This window comes from Mastigoproctus giganteus, chromosome 6, assembly GCF_048544385.1.
Source record: "Mastigoproctus giganteus isolate SK-2022 chromosome 6, ASM4854438v1, whole genome shotgun sequence".
Taxonomy (NCBI): Eukaryota; Metazoa; Arthropoda; class Arachnida; order Uropygi; family Thelyphonidae; genus Mastigoproctus; species Mastigoproctus giganteus.
This window is the reverse complement of record NC_143580.1, coordinates 42,056,607-42,071,821: the sequence shown is the minus strand read 5'-3', so window position 1 is coordinate 42,071,821 and position 15,215 is coordinate 42,056,607. Positions and strand designations below refer to the sequence as shown.

Sequence of the window (15,215 nt, the reverse complement as noted above, 5' to 3'; positions counted from 1 at the left end):
ATTTCACCCATCCATTAACTCCAATGTTTTTCTAGTTCTGCTTGAATTTATTTAAGCTCTCAACTTCTACAATGACAGATGAAGTTTGTTCCAACAATCAACCACCTGCTGGCTAAATGAAAATTTCTGCACATCTATTCTACAACTCTATTTCCTCAATTTGAATTTATGACCCCTCCCCAGGCAACTCATCTGGGCAACAGGAAGAATCCCAGCAGCATTGAGCTTGCTGAAATCATTCAAGGCCACATACACCTCAATCAGATCACCTCATAGGTGCCTAGTCTCCAGACACCACAATTTGCAGAACTTAAGTCTTTGTAACAGCAACCCTTTGTTCCATTCAACCATCTCATTGCCCTTCTCTGTGCTCATTTGAGCAACTCCACATCTTTCCTAAAATGAGGCCTCTAGACCTGTATAGAGTACTCAAGATGTGGCCTAACCATTGCCTTATACAAGGGGATAATTACCTCATTATCCCAGCTAGAAAAATTCCTGTATATCATTGACAAGACACCTTGAGCTACTCTTGCAGACTCTCTGCACTGCTCAGAAAACTTCATATCTGACTGCACACTTACCCCATGTCCTTTTCATTCTCTACGACCCTGAGTGTAATACCACACAGTTGATATGTTACTCTCGGGTTACTGCAACCCATATGCAATACTTTTCATTTGTCAATGTTAAACTTCAGTTGCCACCTCTCAGCCCATCAGCTCAACTTTTCTGTATCCTGTTGCAGTAGCATACTGTCATTACTGTCATATCAACCCTGCCAACCTTCATATCATCTGCAAACTTGGACATTAAGCCTGATATACTATCATTGATAAATACAGAAAACAACAATGGGCCCAACACCGAACCCTGGGGGAATCCACTAATAACATTAGTCCACGAAGAGCAGTGTCCATTGATTACCACTCTCTGTCTTCTCCCACTCAACCATCCCTTTATCCAGAGCAGCAACTTGCCCTTAATGCCATACTGCTCCAATTTGTACAGTAGTTTTCCAAGTGCAATGGTATCAAAAGCTTTCCTGAAATCCAAGTATATGATATCAAAATTATTTTTTGCATCCAGTTCCTTTGTGAAGGAGTTTACTTATGCATGGTTAATGCATTGTAGTATTTGATCAAATTGGTCAGACAAGACTTCCCATTAACAAACCCAAGCTATATCTGAACTATAGCTGCACTATTGTTTTGATGATCCTGTAGTGCTTTGTTAATCAGTGCCTCCATTATTTTTCCTGGAACAGAAGTTAAACTAACAGGTCTGTAATTGCTTGTGTCACCTTTTGATCCCCCTTTATGAATTAGGATCACATTTTCATATCTCCAGTCCATGGGAACCTCCCCTGAGTCCAAGGCAGCTCTCATAATTATGCCAAAGGTTTTGCTTACTTCCTTTGCTGCCTCATTTAATATAACTGGATAGATCCCATCCACCCCAGGTGCCTTTCTTACGTTTAACTTCGACAATTTCTCCTCCACTTTGCTCTCAGCAAGTTATTACAAAATCATTTAGCTCCCTGAATAACTCCGCATATGTGAATGTAGATGCAAAATACTCATTCAGTATGTCAGCTTCCTGAGCAGGGTCCTTAACAGTCAAACCATTGATATCAAGTGGACCAATTTGATTAATCCCCTTCCTTCTAGAGTTTATATAAGTAAAGAACTCTTTGCTGTTTTTCTTTGCAACTCTTGCCTAAAATTTCTCTTAATCTCCCTTTGACTGCCTAACCTCCTTTGTGTCTTGAGTACCCAACAGCTTATATCTGGCATAGACTTTGTGTCACCTTATGATTTATGTGAATCCCATGCATTTTTCTTCTCTGCCACGAGTCTCACTAGTTCATCTGACATCCATTTAGGTATAAACCTTGATCATTATTTCTTAGTTTAGACAAAAAGCCTAGTAGCTTCCAAAATTCATTCCTTAAATTCTTCCCATTTAGGATTTGCTGTTGATAACATCACCAGTTGGTCCCACTGTATAGAATTTAATTATTTTATCCGTTTTTTTGTAATTTTTTATTTTTTATTATACTTTTTTTTTTGTTAGCTTCCATCACTCTCTAGCTCTCACACCTTTTTTTTTTTTTTTGTTTCACTTTATTGTCCATGCTTTGCCTAGGTTCAACATTTGCTACTTTTGACTGCACTAGGCTACATCCTCTTTTTTCCATTTTTCTGCCTTGTTTTTGAAAACATGCAGTTAATTTCTAAATGAGTTTTTAGCTTAACAGACGTATCTGAATTAATAAGAACTTGATAGCAAGTTATCATTTTATCACAGTGGCAGGCATCTTCTTTTAACATAGTTTTTTTGATAGGATCGTATAGATCAGTAGCCATCAACATTTTTTTTATAGTGAGTCAGTATTCAAATTCAAAGAAATTTTTATCTGTACATTTAACAATCCTTATATTATAAAATTTGTACACATTTTTTTCTGTACATTTAACAATCCTTATATTATAAAATTTGTACACATTTTTTTCTGTACATTTAACAATCTTTATATTATAAAATTTGTACAAATTACACTATGTGCCATTGTAATAATCTTATATCTGTAAAATAAAACCATAGACCTTTTAGTAAATAGACTTTATTTTTGTAAAAAAAATTAGTGACTTTCTCAACTGGGTCAACAAAACGTTCTTGTGGATCACAGGTTGGGGACCACTGTTGTAGAAGATACCTATCTTGTTAAAAAGTGCTTTGGCCCATATCTGTGCATCTTAAATTGAATCTGGCTTCATTCAATGTAATTTTAGGGGTCATCTCTTTAGTTGTTGGATCACAAAGGGAACATTCTCCACCCACTTTTACTGAAACAATAGCATTAACTCTTTAAAGTCCATAAGGGTGGGAGAAGTGACTAGGTCAGACCTAATGTTTCACATCCATCTTTTCCACAAAAATAATAATCCTAGCCAGTGAAGATCCTGAATATATTCTAGTTAATCTGTATTGGTAAGAATGCAGTAATAGCAAACAGCAAGAACCAATTTGGCTGAAAAGTAAGTTTTATAAATCAGTGGAGAGACTTGATGTGATATATGGTTCAGAGTGTTGGGCATTAAAGAAAGGACAAGAAAAAAGTTTTATGTTGCAGAAATGCAGTTGGTAAGATGGATGACATGAATTCAAAAAAAAGAGTAAAGTGAGAAATGAGTATATTAGAGGAATCCCAGTTATTGATAAAATAACAGTTAGGAGATTATTATTAGCTATTAGCAGTGCCATTCTTAAGAGCAAATCAAAAAAATGCTACCCACATCCCCTTTAATAAATTGTCTAGCCTTCCTTAAATTTATTGCACATCTGTAACCACCCCCCCCCCCCTTTTTTTTTTCAGTTTTAGTTTATGTCCCCTTATGTGTGTCATCTGGGAAAGAATAAGGAAACCATCATCATATTGTTTACCCAATCCATTAAACACTTCAATCAGGTCTCTTTGCAGATGTATAGGTTCCAGATGCTGCATTTGCAGAACTGAAGTTTTGTTGATAACAATACTTTTTTTTGTGCTCCTTATTAATCTTGTTTCTCTTCTCTGCACCCTCCAACAGATTCAGATCCTTCCTAAAATGAAGCCTCTAGACCTGTATGTAGTAGTCAAGATGTGGCCTAACCTTCACCTTACACAGCAGGAAAATCAACTCCTTGTCCCTGCTTGCAAACTTCCTATATATCATTCACAGAGCCCTGTAGGTTACCCTAGCTGCCTGCCTGTCTGCACTGCTCAGGGAACTTCATGTTACGCTGTACAGTTTACCTCAGATCTTTCATTCAATACCATCTTGAGTGCATGGTACCACCTAATTGGTATGTTATTCTGGAATTGTTGCTTGCCCATATGCAATACCTTGCATTTATCAGTATTAAATCTCAATTTCCACTTCTCAGCCCATCTGTCTAATTTCTCTAAGTTTTGTTCCAGTAGCATACCTTGATTTCTCTCATTAACTATTCTGCCAACCTTTGTATCATAAGCAAACTTAGACATTAAATTTTGTTTAATGCCTAAATTTGCTGTTGCAGTATAAGAATAGATTTTCCTCTGCTTGAGGCATCAGATATTTCTTGCACTCCTTCTGTTGAAGTGTATCCTATCCCTATAAAAACATTCTCTCCTTTTAACAAACTCAAATCATACTGTGAAAAATTCTACCCCATGAGCCTTGCACAATCTGTCCAGGGTCAAATTGATTGACAAAGCTGTCATCGTGTACTCCCTCCTTTTATGTCTGGACAAAATTCCAGTCATATTCATCTTCAAATCTTTATTATACAGTGGATTCCGGTTATTTGGGCCACCGGTTAATCGGGGCAGCTGTTTATTTGGGGCAAATCTTAAAAAAACAGAACCCAATCGAGAAAATAGCCAGGATTTACTTTGCTTAATTGGGACAACATGCCATTTAATCGGGGCAGGAGACCACAGCACTGGAGATTACCCTACAATTGTCTCCGACCGAACCATGTGGCTCGGTCGGATTTCTGGAGGTCACAACCATAAAACAATAAAAACAATTAACAGTCACCTGTTTATTGGGCTTTTCTGTTAGTGCAATCTATCATAAAAGCATAGTAAACTTGATCTTATTGAATTTGCAATAATACCGACAGCTGGAATTCTGTGGGTTATTATGGTGAAATGTGTTTACACTTCCGTGAAATCTTCAATCATACAAAAAAATTAATTTTCAGAACCTTCTCTTCATTCCTATTTTTAAAGCTTCATAACTTGTTACTCCGTTCTCACTTGCACATATCGTGTTACTTGCAATTTGTGTATCCCGTGTTCTTTATTATTGATTGCTTATCTTTTTACCGTTTTAAATTTTAACCCCCACCCACAAATGTCAGTGAACAGAAATGTCAACTAGTTAGTATGTACCTATCACAGTACGTATTAATTATTCTGATTATCACATGTATTTTTCCGATTTTCACATATCATGTAATTTTTTAATTGGAAAGGTAATAAAGGGTAAAAATGTGCTTACTGTATCTTTACTTTTATAGCCTGTGGATAATATTCCTCCTGTTTTTGCTAATTTAATACAATCGCTGTTTAATATAATTAAAATTCAATTCACAAACATGATCACAATGACTGCCGCTTACTACACATCGTATAGTGAATGGTACTTTATTACGGTGAGTCCATTGTAACATGATTTGATTGTACAGTGAACCAATTGTAAAGCACGGGTCCATTGTATTTTTAACTATTTACGTGAAACTTCGGATAATTGGGGCAGCCGCTTAATCGGGCCAATTTTCACTAGTCCTGATGTCTCCCAAATAACCGGAAGCTACTGTATTCGTCTTTATCCTATTCATTTTCAAATTTAATCCTAACTCTTTTTTTTTTTTTTTTTTTTTAACATTTTCCTATGCCTGTTAAGTGTATCTTTAGTTCTCTTATTATTACCAATACCAATGTATACTGCAGTAATATCACATCATTTTAAGGGCACAAAAGTAATATCTTTTTTTGTGCCCTTAAAAGTTAATAACTGTTCTTCAGAATCATTAACTTTTGCCCCTGCTTGACATACCCTGGTCCCATTCCACCTGTCATTTTTGCATAATATATTCCCATTTCCCAGATAATTGAGCCACTAATTCCTTTGAGGACATCAACCCTGTTCTTCAAGCTCTCATATTTTCCCATCAGAACATTGAATTACTTTGATGTCTTTATGTTTTTGCATCAAAAACAAAAAACAAGTGGGACACGACAAACAACTTTGTTTGTCGTGTCCCACTACAGATGGCTCCACAAACATTCAGCAAGGAGTGCACACTGTAATATTGAGATTCATAGGAAAATTACCCCCAGGTCTTTTTCATTCTCTGTCACCCTGGGTGTAAGTACCACACAGTTAATACGTTACTCTGGGGTTACTGCTATCCATATGCAGTACTTTACAATTGTCAATGTTAAACTTCAGTTGCCACCTCTCAGCCCATCTGCTCAACTTTTCTAGATCCTGTTGCAATAGCGTACTGTCATTACTATCATTATCAACCGTGCCAACCTTTGTATCATCTGCAAGCTTGGACATTAAGCCTGATATACCTTCATCAGTATCATTAATAAATACAGAAAACAACAATGGAACCAACACCAAACCCTGGGGGACCCCACTAATAACATTAGTCCACAAAGAGCAGTGTCCATTGATTACCACTCTCTATCTTCTCCCACTCAACCATTCCTTTATCCATAGCAGCAATTTGCCACACTGCCATAATAACTAAAGAAGGACTATAGAGAAAAATGCAATCAGAAAAGAAGACAGTGTTTTTATAGTTAGTCCTAGCACTTTTCAAAGACATTTAATATCTTCTCTAATTATTCAGAAACCAGTAGTGCATGAAATTGCAGAAGCTGTGCAAAAATTGCAATCCCATTGTTTGTGGCCAACTTTACAAATGGTAGTCTTGTGCTGTGTGTATTGATATCTCATGGTTACAGATACTTTATTCTTTTTCTCAGTTTCTCATAGAGTGAAATACTCAAAGTAAACAAACAAACAAGAGAAACTGTATTTTATTCATTTGTTCATTTTAAAGCCCAGCCTTCGAGAGGAATTCCATTTCATAGAATGTGATTAAATGAATTTTTCTAAAAAATAAAATGGATTGATTTTAAACTTTTTTAACTGTTGTAGTAATTAACATGAATATTTTTGTTTGAAATGTGGAATTACTGTTAACATGTGAATAAAATTCATATACAGCTGCAAACTACTATCAGTTATGAATGTTTATCATATTCATAAAGATTATAATATTATTGACAACCCAAAAAATATCAACTAGAAATATCTATTTTAGCCACATTATAACACTTCAAAAAGCTCTCCAAAACAACCAATTAGGCCATTGTTTTTTAAAAAATTTCTGATAATAATTAAAAATTATATTTTTAAAATCTATATCATATTTGTTGACTACAAAAAAAATATAATAATAAATTAGCAAAAAACATTGAACAATAACCATGCTATAAACAATGTGCTATGTTATAACCCCATGTGCATGCTTAAGTTTTACTTTGTTTCTGTGATTAGGTACAGTTAATGTATTTTCTAGCTCTTCATATAATGAACATTTAGTGTTGCTTTTATCTTTTGATTTTTTGCCCCACATTTACTGTATGCTCTCATTTAGTCTTTATTTTGTATCTTGTGTTTTGCTGTTTCATTTCATAAAACTGTAGGTTGTATTTCCACACATCTCATATTAATTTTGTCATTAATGATTAATTTGGTATCTCCATCAGAAAATGTTCTTAAAATTACAGTTAAAATTGCAGTAATCAAATACAAAACAAATGATAAAGTTCTGACAAGTGCCAATATAACATAAAATATAACTCATTGCTAATATGGAGTTTTTGTTGAAACCACAAAAAATGAACAGGGAATCTTAAATCAAGTTAAGTGTATGATATTAAAATTCACTTAACTGTAAAATATATTGCATATGACTTCTTCAGTCATATGCATATGCAAAACACAATAAGACATCCAGCTTCTTTTATATCTTTCTTTCAAAGACTGGCTTTTAGATAAATACAGATTTTAGAGAATTGCAAGGAGTTTAAAGAATCCAATAGTTTTATCTAGATATTCAACATGTGGAAATAAAGTTCCTAGACTGGTGTAATAAAAAAAAACACAAAATAAAGGAGCTCAAAAATGCTTTTGTTTTTATTCAAAGTAATCACCACCAATTGAATGCAGTTGTTACACTGCTCTAAAAGTTTCTTAAAAGAGTCAGAAAAAGTGTCCAAAGAGATGAGTTTAGTGGTTATGTTTTTATATTCTCAACATTTTGAAATCTCTTTCCTTTGAGGGCAGTTTTCACTTTGGGAAAGAGGAAGAAGTCCATTAGTGCTAGATTAGAAGAGTAGGGTAGGTGTTTGATCTGTAGAATGAGTGGGTGTATTGTTGTGCAACAAGAACCAGCAACCTTTCTCTCAAAATTGCAGCTTCACCCAGGAAATGCACTTCAGTAGGCTTTGAAGCACCTATACGTAAAATGCAATTCTCTCCCTTCATGTACAAGTTCCTTGTGAATTGCATCCTTTTTGTCGAAAAACGTGATCAACTTGATCCTGGATTTCTGCAAACAAAACTTTTTTGGGACTTGGGATGATTTTGAAATCCACTGCATGCTAAGACTCTCCATGTCTGGGTTGTACTGAAACACAACATTTATATCCAGTGACAATACATTCAAGGAAATTAGGATTTGTCTCGATAAGTCTGAATGAAGTCTTCACTTGATGACACTCTTCATTCTTTCTGCTCATCCATGAGGCTGTGCAGCACAAATTTTGTACAGACCTTCCTTTCCCCTAAATCTTCATGCAGAATTTGATGAATCATCTCCTTATTTATATCCAGCTCATCAGCCATCATATTGAGGGTCAAATGATGATCTCTTTCCACAATTTCCCAAACTTTTGCAACTCTGTCCTAATTTCAAAAGGTTGATGGATGTCCACTTCTTGTGTTATTGCAAACATCCTCACATCTGTCTTTGAACCACTTATACCATTCAAACACACTGGTACTTAATGTTTCATCACCATAAACAGTTTTTAACATTTCATATTTTTCTGTTGCAGATTTTCCCAGTTTAAAGCAAAATTTGATATTCATTCATTGCTCCATTGGAAAATTGTGACCCAAAACATTAACACTACTAACAAAACTTGTTGTTACTTGCAACTGTCAGCCTACTGGACAATTTCTGTACCACCCTCTGCTGTAGGAAGTTTAAACTACAACATACCACTTCCATTTATTTTTGAAATTTATCATACAGGACCACAACAGCACCAGTCTTCAAACTTTATTGCCACACCTTGTATAATATTTAAATTATTCTTGAAATTTATATATTTTTGTATGTGTTTTTAGTTGTACTGCTCGCCTGGAATATTTAAAAAGAGAATACACAACAAAGGTTAGTATTCTTGACTTTATTTATAATTAATAATTCTCATAAAATATTTTTATAGTAGAAGTTGAACTCCTGAAAATACTTTGTTAATCATCATAGCATGAATTAATACATGCTTACACTATTAGAAAAAGGAGGAGGAAGAAGCACAAGTGAATATAAAGAACAGCCAGGGAAATTTATTTCTAGCCTGTTCTTTATTTTCCTGCCAACTATAACAAGTGGATAGTTTGAATAAATTTAAAGAAGGGTTGGACGAATAAAGTAGGTAAAGTTTTTTTGTTTTTTTTTGTATGTGAAAGTTACAGGGATGAGATCAGGAAAATAGGGTGGCAGTTCAGTAGGAGATAGGAGCAACCAATTGATTAGTCTGTGTTTGTGAAATGCAGTGCCAACAATTCTTGCACAGAGCATGTTATGTTCAAGGGGTCAATTTTGCCTACCATCAACAACTGAGATCTGGTGCTGCAGATGGGAATCTGCAGCACCAGATCCCAGTTGTTGATGATAGGCAAAATTTACTTATACAGCCACTCACCGATATACGTAAGTTGGAATTTCCCTAAATGCTTATGCAGCAATCGCAAATTTGATTGAAGCAAAAAATAAATGTTCAATGAACATGTAAATAGAATTATTTATTCAATTTTTTACTCATGCACAGGAAAAATTCCAAAAGTGTACAAAATTGTAAAAATTACAAAAAGAGAGAGGAGACAGGCATAGCATCAGCAAATTTTACCTTTCGAGCACCGTTGCCAGAATTAACTCTTCAGCTGATAAGTATGCCGCTGTGGAAGTTGAAGGCTGTGGAGATTTAGAAGGGGTTTTTTCCCAACACATCACAAAATTTCTGTGCAGCTGCAGAATCGCCACTGGCAACTTCACCGCATACTTTAATGCTTTGGAAACCAACGTGATGCTTGAACCTATTAAACCACCTGATGCTTGCCACGAACTTGGCTTGGGGTTTGCCATACTTATCCTTAATATCTTCTTAAATACTTCTTGCTTTTGCTTGAATGGCCATTGGACTCAAGGGCACTTGCTTCTGAATCTGATTTTCCATCCATATTAATAGCTGTTTCATCTTTGATATAGCACCTGAACTGTTTTGTGATCACTGTTGATCTTAAGTGTGTTGATCCTTTGACATGTTCTTTTATATGTGCACTGTCCTTTAAAATAGTATTCTCTGCTGAATCAGTGAGACCTAATTCCGTGCAATAGATGACAAACTTTGTCCTGCTTCATAATTCTTAATTAATCATCTTCATTTCTAAATCAATTTTGTTTCATTTCCTAGCACTGCCAGCACTTGCACTTTCTGTTGGTCCCTTTCCCTTCACCCTTATAATAAGTAAATAGGAATGAAGAGAAGATTCTGAAAATTTATTTGTTTTATATGATTGAAGATTTCAGTGAAGGGGAACTCATTTCACCATAATACCGTAACATAAAAACCCACACAATTGCAGTTATCAGTATTATCGCAGTGTAATAAGATCGAGTTTACTACCTGTTTATAATAGATTACACTAAAGCCCAATTAACCGGAAAGTTATGGTAGTGACCTCCAGAAATGTGTTGTAGAAAAATATCACAAAGGCGTTCAGAACTGTTTCTTATAACTGAACATATGATAACAGTGAACAAGTAGTGCAATTTCCATTATAAAAATGACTTTTAGAGATATAAATAGCTTAGTTATATAACAAAAATTTCAACTTCCAAGGTCTTGGAACGAATTACCAAAAAAAAAAAAAGCACAATGTGTTATTGAGTTCACATTACGATATTTTCACGATACCTCCATTTATTCCTACGGGATGCAAAATATGTTTCCACAATTTTTTTTTTTTTTTTTGTTTGCACTAGCCGGAAAAAACTTACGTGAAGTCGAATTTCCGTAAGTTGAGTATTACGTTAGCTGGGGAGTGGCTGTATTGCAAATTATAATATACATATATAAATGATATATTTGGTTAATCTAGGGCAACTAAACTGTGCCCAGCTCTGGATGTTGAGAGTGTTTAAATGAGCCCTTCACTATCATAATTCATCGTTGTTTGGTTGGTACAGTTCAAGTAATTGTAGTCTGCAACAAAGCCATGGTATAGTGCCTGTTGATGTAATGTCCTATATATGCCATGAACACACAGTTTTGTTTTGTTTTTTTGCATGGTCTTTGATCTTCATTATCATTTGTCAATTTCTATATGATTTTTATCTAACAGAATATTTTGAGACTGCTTTTCATTGATATATGACTGGCCAAAACACGACTTGACTCCTTTTGTGACAAAAATTATGAACTAATTGTCACTTACATATAATTTCTGTTTAGTGATGTGGAACTGTGTTTTGCAATATAGCAAGTTTATATATATCAAGTATGTAAAATGCATAGTTAATTAATAGCTCAATTATAATAATTATAATAACTTACTAGCTTTCTTAATATACATTATAGCCGGCTTAACTTGGTCTATTATTGCACTATTAATAGACCTCTACAACTAATATCTTAAATTATATATAATTTAAGATATTAGTTGTAGAGATCTATTAATATCACACCTCTACAACTAATATCTTAAATTATATATATATTCTGTCTGGTGCCCAGTAATTGTATATTAAAAAAAAAATAATGAAACAAACCAAGCGCACTGGCCTGTGATGTGGACTGTACAGAGGCACTGCTTGCAGTCTCTGCAAGAAAGAGACAAAATTCATAATCATAACATATATTGGTCTCACATTTTTAGAATAGTTAATATAGATAATGACAGTCATAATCATATTTTAAAATAAAGTATAATTTCAGTTATTCTAAGACTCATCTTTAATCCTGTTCATCCACCTATATCTGAGGCCACATTTGACATACCCTAGTTACGCCACTGTATAGAAACACAATTGTTGGTCAATCTTCCATCAGGCATTGTGATACCATATTTTGGTTCATTTTTTTACGTGGTAATGGACAGTCTGTTGTAATGCAAAGAAGAGGAGGACTATGAATTGTGTATTCATATTTTTTATATTCATAATAACCTTAATGTTAAACAAGTGAATAATGGTTTGTTAATTGCAATATTGAATGTATTTTCAATGGTCTCTGAAGCTAGGATATTATACATTTACCTGTTATAATTAAATTTTAAATAATAATTGACATTATATTTCATTATTATATATTATATAATCTTTTCTTTTTTATTCCTAAAGCTAACTTGGAGAGGAGTAGAGATCAGATCCAAAGTCACTGGAAAGGCGGAATAAAACCTTTTGAAAGAAAGGATATATTCAGTTTTGGTGGAAACACTGCCAAAGCAACCGAACTGAGTTGCAGCTCTAAGTTGTTTATATTTTGTATACATAACTGAGGCATGCTGAATTTAGTTATATAATTCCCTTCTTTATTGTTGTTAGATAGATAGAATTATTGAGCTTTTTATATTTGTATTAAAGAAAAGAAATCTTGGTTGTGCTTGTTATATATAGAGATTATGTATATACTAATAAATATATTTTTGCTTCGTACTGTGAATAAATATATATGTGTGTGTATATATATATATATATATATATATATATAATACATATATGTTACATATGTATATAATAAATCTGTGGTTTGAGCATTTAATTAATTTCTGATTATTGTAATGTTATAATTTATAAATGAGTGCAATGAAATTTGATTCAGTATGAATCTCAATAGGGCTTTAATTTTTTAAAGTCCAAATCCTTCCTTTTCTCCACAAATCAGTTTTTATTTGAAATGGAAATATAGAGAATGTAGTGGAATTGTGGGTGCATGTTTGTAGGTTATATGGAAATTCAAATATCATTTGAAAAATTATTTTGCTAGTAATACATCTAATATTTGTTAAAATCACTAACAATTCCAACATAAAAATGTGTTTCTCTGTCTTTAAGATAAATATTTATGTATGTTTATTCTATATAGGAAATATTTCTTCCTGCAGAGTTCTAACATTATTACTTGTAATGCTTATGGTGCCTAATATAATAACAGAACTTATTTCCATAGGAAAAAGACTTTTTCTTAACTAAATTACTGTTTTATATATATAAAATAACCCACTATTCTAATAAGTGTAACTTTAGTGGCTGCCCACATATTAAAAATTGATGTTCCTTTAATTCAGATCACAGATTAAATTTTGCATTCACAAAAGCTGTTGTAAAAAATAATAATAATAAAAAAACTTATTTTTACTGAACCACCAAGTTAGATTTAATAAATTAAGTAAAAATTTATATATTTACTTATTAATGAACATCATTTATCCTATAGTGTGTAAGGGTTGTTTAAATGAAACATAGAAAATGCATGTATGTTATTTTTAAAAAGCAAATCTTTGTTTCTTCAGCCCACAGAGTTTAAACTGCATAATAAAACATTACGGGTTATGCCTCACATCCAAAATGAACTCCATTTTGATAGGTTGCCATCGTTGTTGCATTATCTTCAAATAAATGACATCACCAAGTAGTTATTGTGCCATCTGTTTAAAGGGTTAGACACTGGTATAACAGCCTGTTTCAGGACATACTGGTCCTTAGGTGGTTGTTAATGACAATTCTATGACCTAAACATTCACAGAAAAGTTGTTCAATGTGAGTCTCCAGGCAACATATGAAAAGGATACTTCAAAAATTATAAAATAACTCAAGCATACCCAATATTTATGAAAAGCATAGGTTTAAACCACATAGGAAAATACTGTGGTGCTTTTTATAGATATCAACTAGGAAAAATGAAAAGTATTACTTTTCATTTAAGGATTATGCAGAAACTGATGGGATTAGACATTATACAGAAAGAAATTTCTTTAGGCATTTCTTCTAATCTGGCAGAAAACAATTCAACTTTTCTGGCATGGGTAACTGCACTTGAAGCCACCTTGTTACCATGGCAGTCTGCACCATTATTTCTTTGCAAATAATTACCTTTCAGGCCATTTTTAAAGGGACCAAAGCTAGCCATGGTAATCACTTCCCAACAGAATCTGTCTGATGCAGCCTCCATAAATCCTCTTTTTTTGTGTGTGTGTTTTGAATGTGGGAAAACTCATACAGTAATGCAATACCAGTACTCAGCATGCCTGGATGCTTTGTTGCTTTGATAATCCCACTCTCGTGTGTGTGTGTGTGTAAGTAATGCACTACCACATTTCTGTTACAAATGGGGTGTTTTTCAGTAGTATAAAGCATACATTATAGTGCTATGGATAAAATTGAGAAATGGCCTCTGGATTAAAGAAAAATGTGAACTTACTGGCATTTTACATGCCACAAGACAGCCTTTCACTTAAAACTCATCTTCATATGTCATTCACATCATGGTGAATCACACATGAAAATGAGTTTTAAGTGAAAATGGTGACGTTACATACTATATCACTTAAAACCATACAGTAGTTATAATTCATCTTAAACAACAGTTTGCTGAAGGAAATCTGCCCGTTCCTGCTGGTCATGCATAAGATGTTGTGAGTGGAGACAATAACTTATGCGTGATCAGCAGGAAGGGATAAAATATTATAATTAGAGACAGAGAACAATGCACATGTTCTTCTAGTCATCTGTAAAGTATAAGTACTTACATTGCATGCATTATAGTGTCACGTTTGCATTTGTTACATCATTAACCTATAATTGTGCTGGTGGGAAAAAAATGGTACTAACATGATGAGGGTCTGTCAGACTCCAGGTTCTACACTAAGAAACACTATTTTATTTTATAAACTTTTACAAAAGGTAGGCATAATATACATATATTATGTCAAGTTTACATAAATCATCTTAGGAACATATTTTTATAATATTTTGATAAAACTACATAAGTGCAAAATTAACATTAGAAAAATATTTGAAAACTTCCACATGAATTTTATTTGTGATTATAACAACAAAAACTTCATTGCTCACAATGTTTTGAATGATTTGAAAATTTTGAAATAAAAAAAAAAAAAAAAAAAAAAATAGTTTACCTAACTACTTGTGCAGGATCCATGGTTTGTTGATTCTCATCATACCCAGAATTGTAAGTTTCTCCTTCTTTGAGTTTCTGGGCTAGTTCAGTTGATGAGAAACAAATGCCCACAGTAGTGTTTCTATTAGTTTTTCTTATTAGATAATAAGCTAGAAGCTTTCTGTTTCCA

At 33.5% G+C, this 15,215-nt stretch overlaps 1 protein-coding gene across 1 annotated transcript in view; it reads left to right on the top strand.

Annotated features, from left to right (window-relative positions):
• The window catches only part of LOC150084194 (alkaline ceramidase 3-like), a 102,854-nt gene extending 90,503 nt beyond the window's left edge, over positions 1-12,351 (top strand). Inside the window, exons 10-11 of the mRNA XM_090376154.1 lie at positions 8,973-9,018; positions 12,250-12,351. Of these exons, the coding sequence (XP_090232280.1) occupies positions 8,973-9,018; positions 12,250-12,303 (100 nt within the window). The 3' untranslated portion in view covers positions 12,304-12,351. The remainder of the gene's footprint in view (positions 1-8,972; positions 9,019-12,249) is intronic.
• The last annotated feature ends 2,864 nt before the right edge of the window (positions 12,352-15,215 follow it).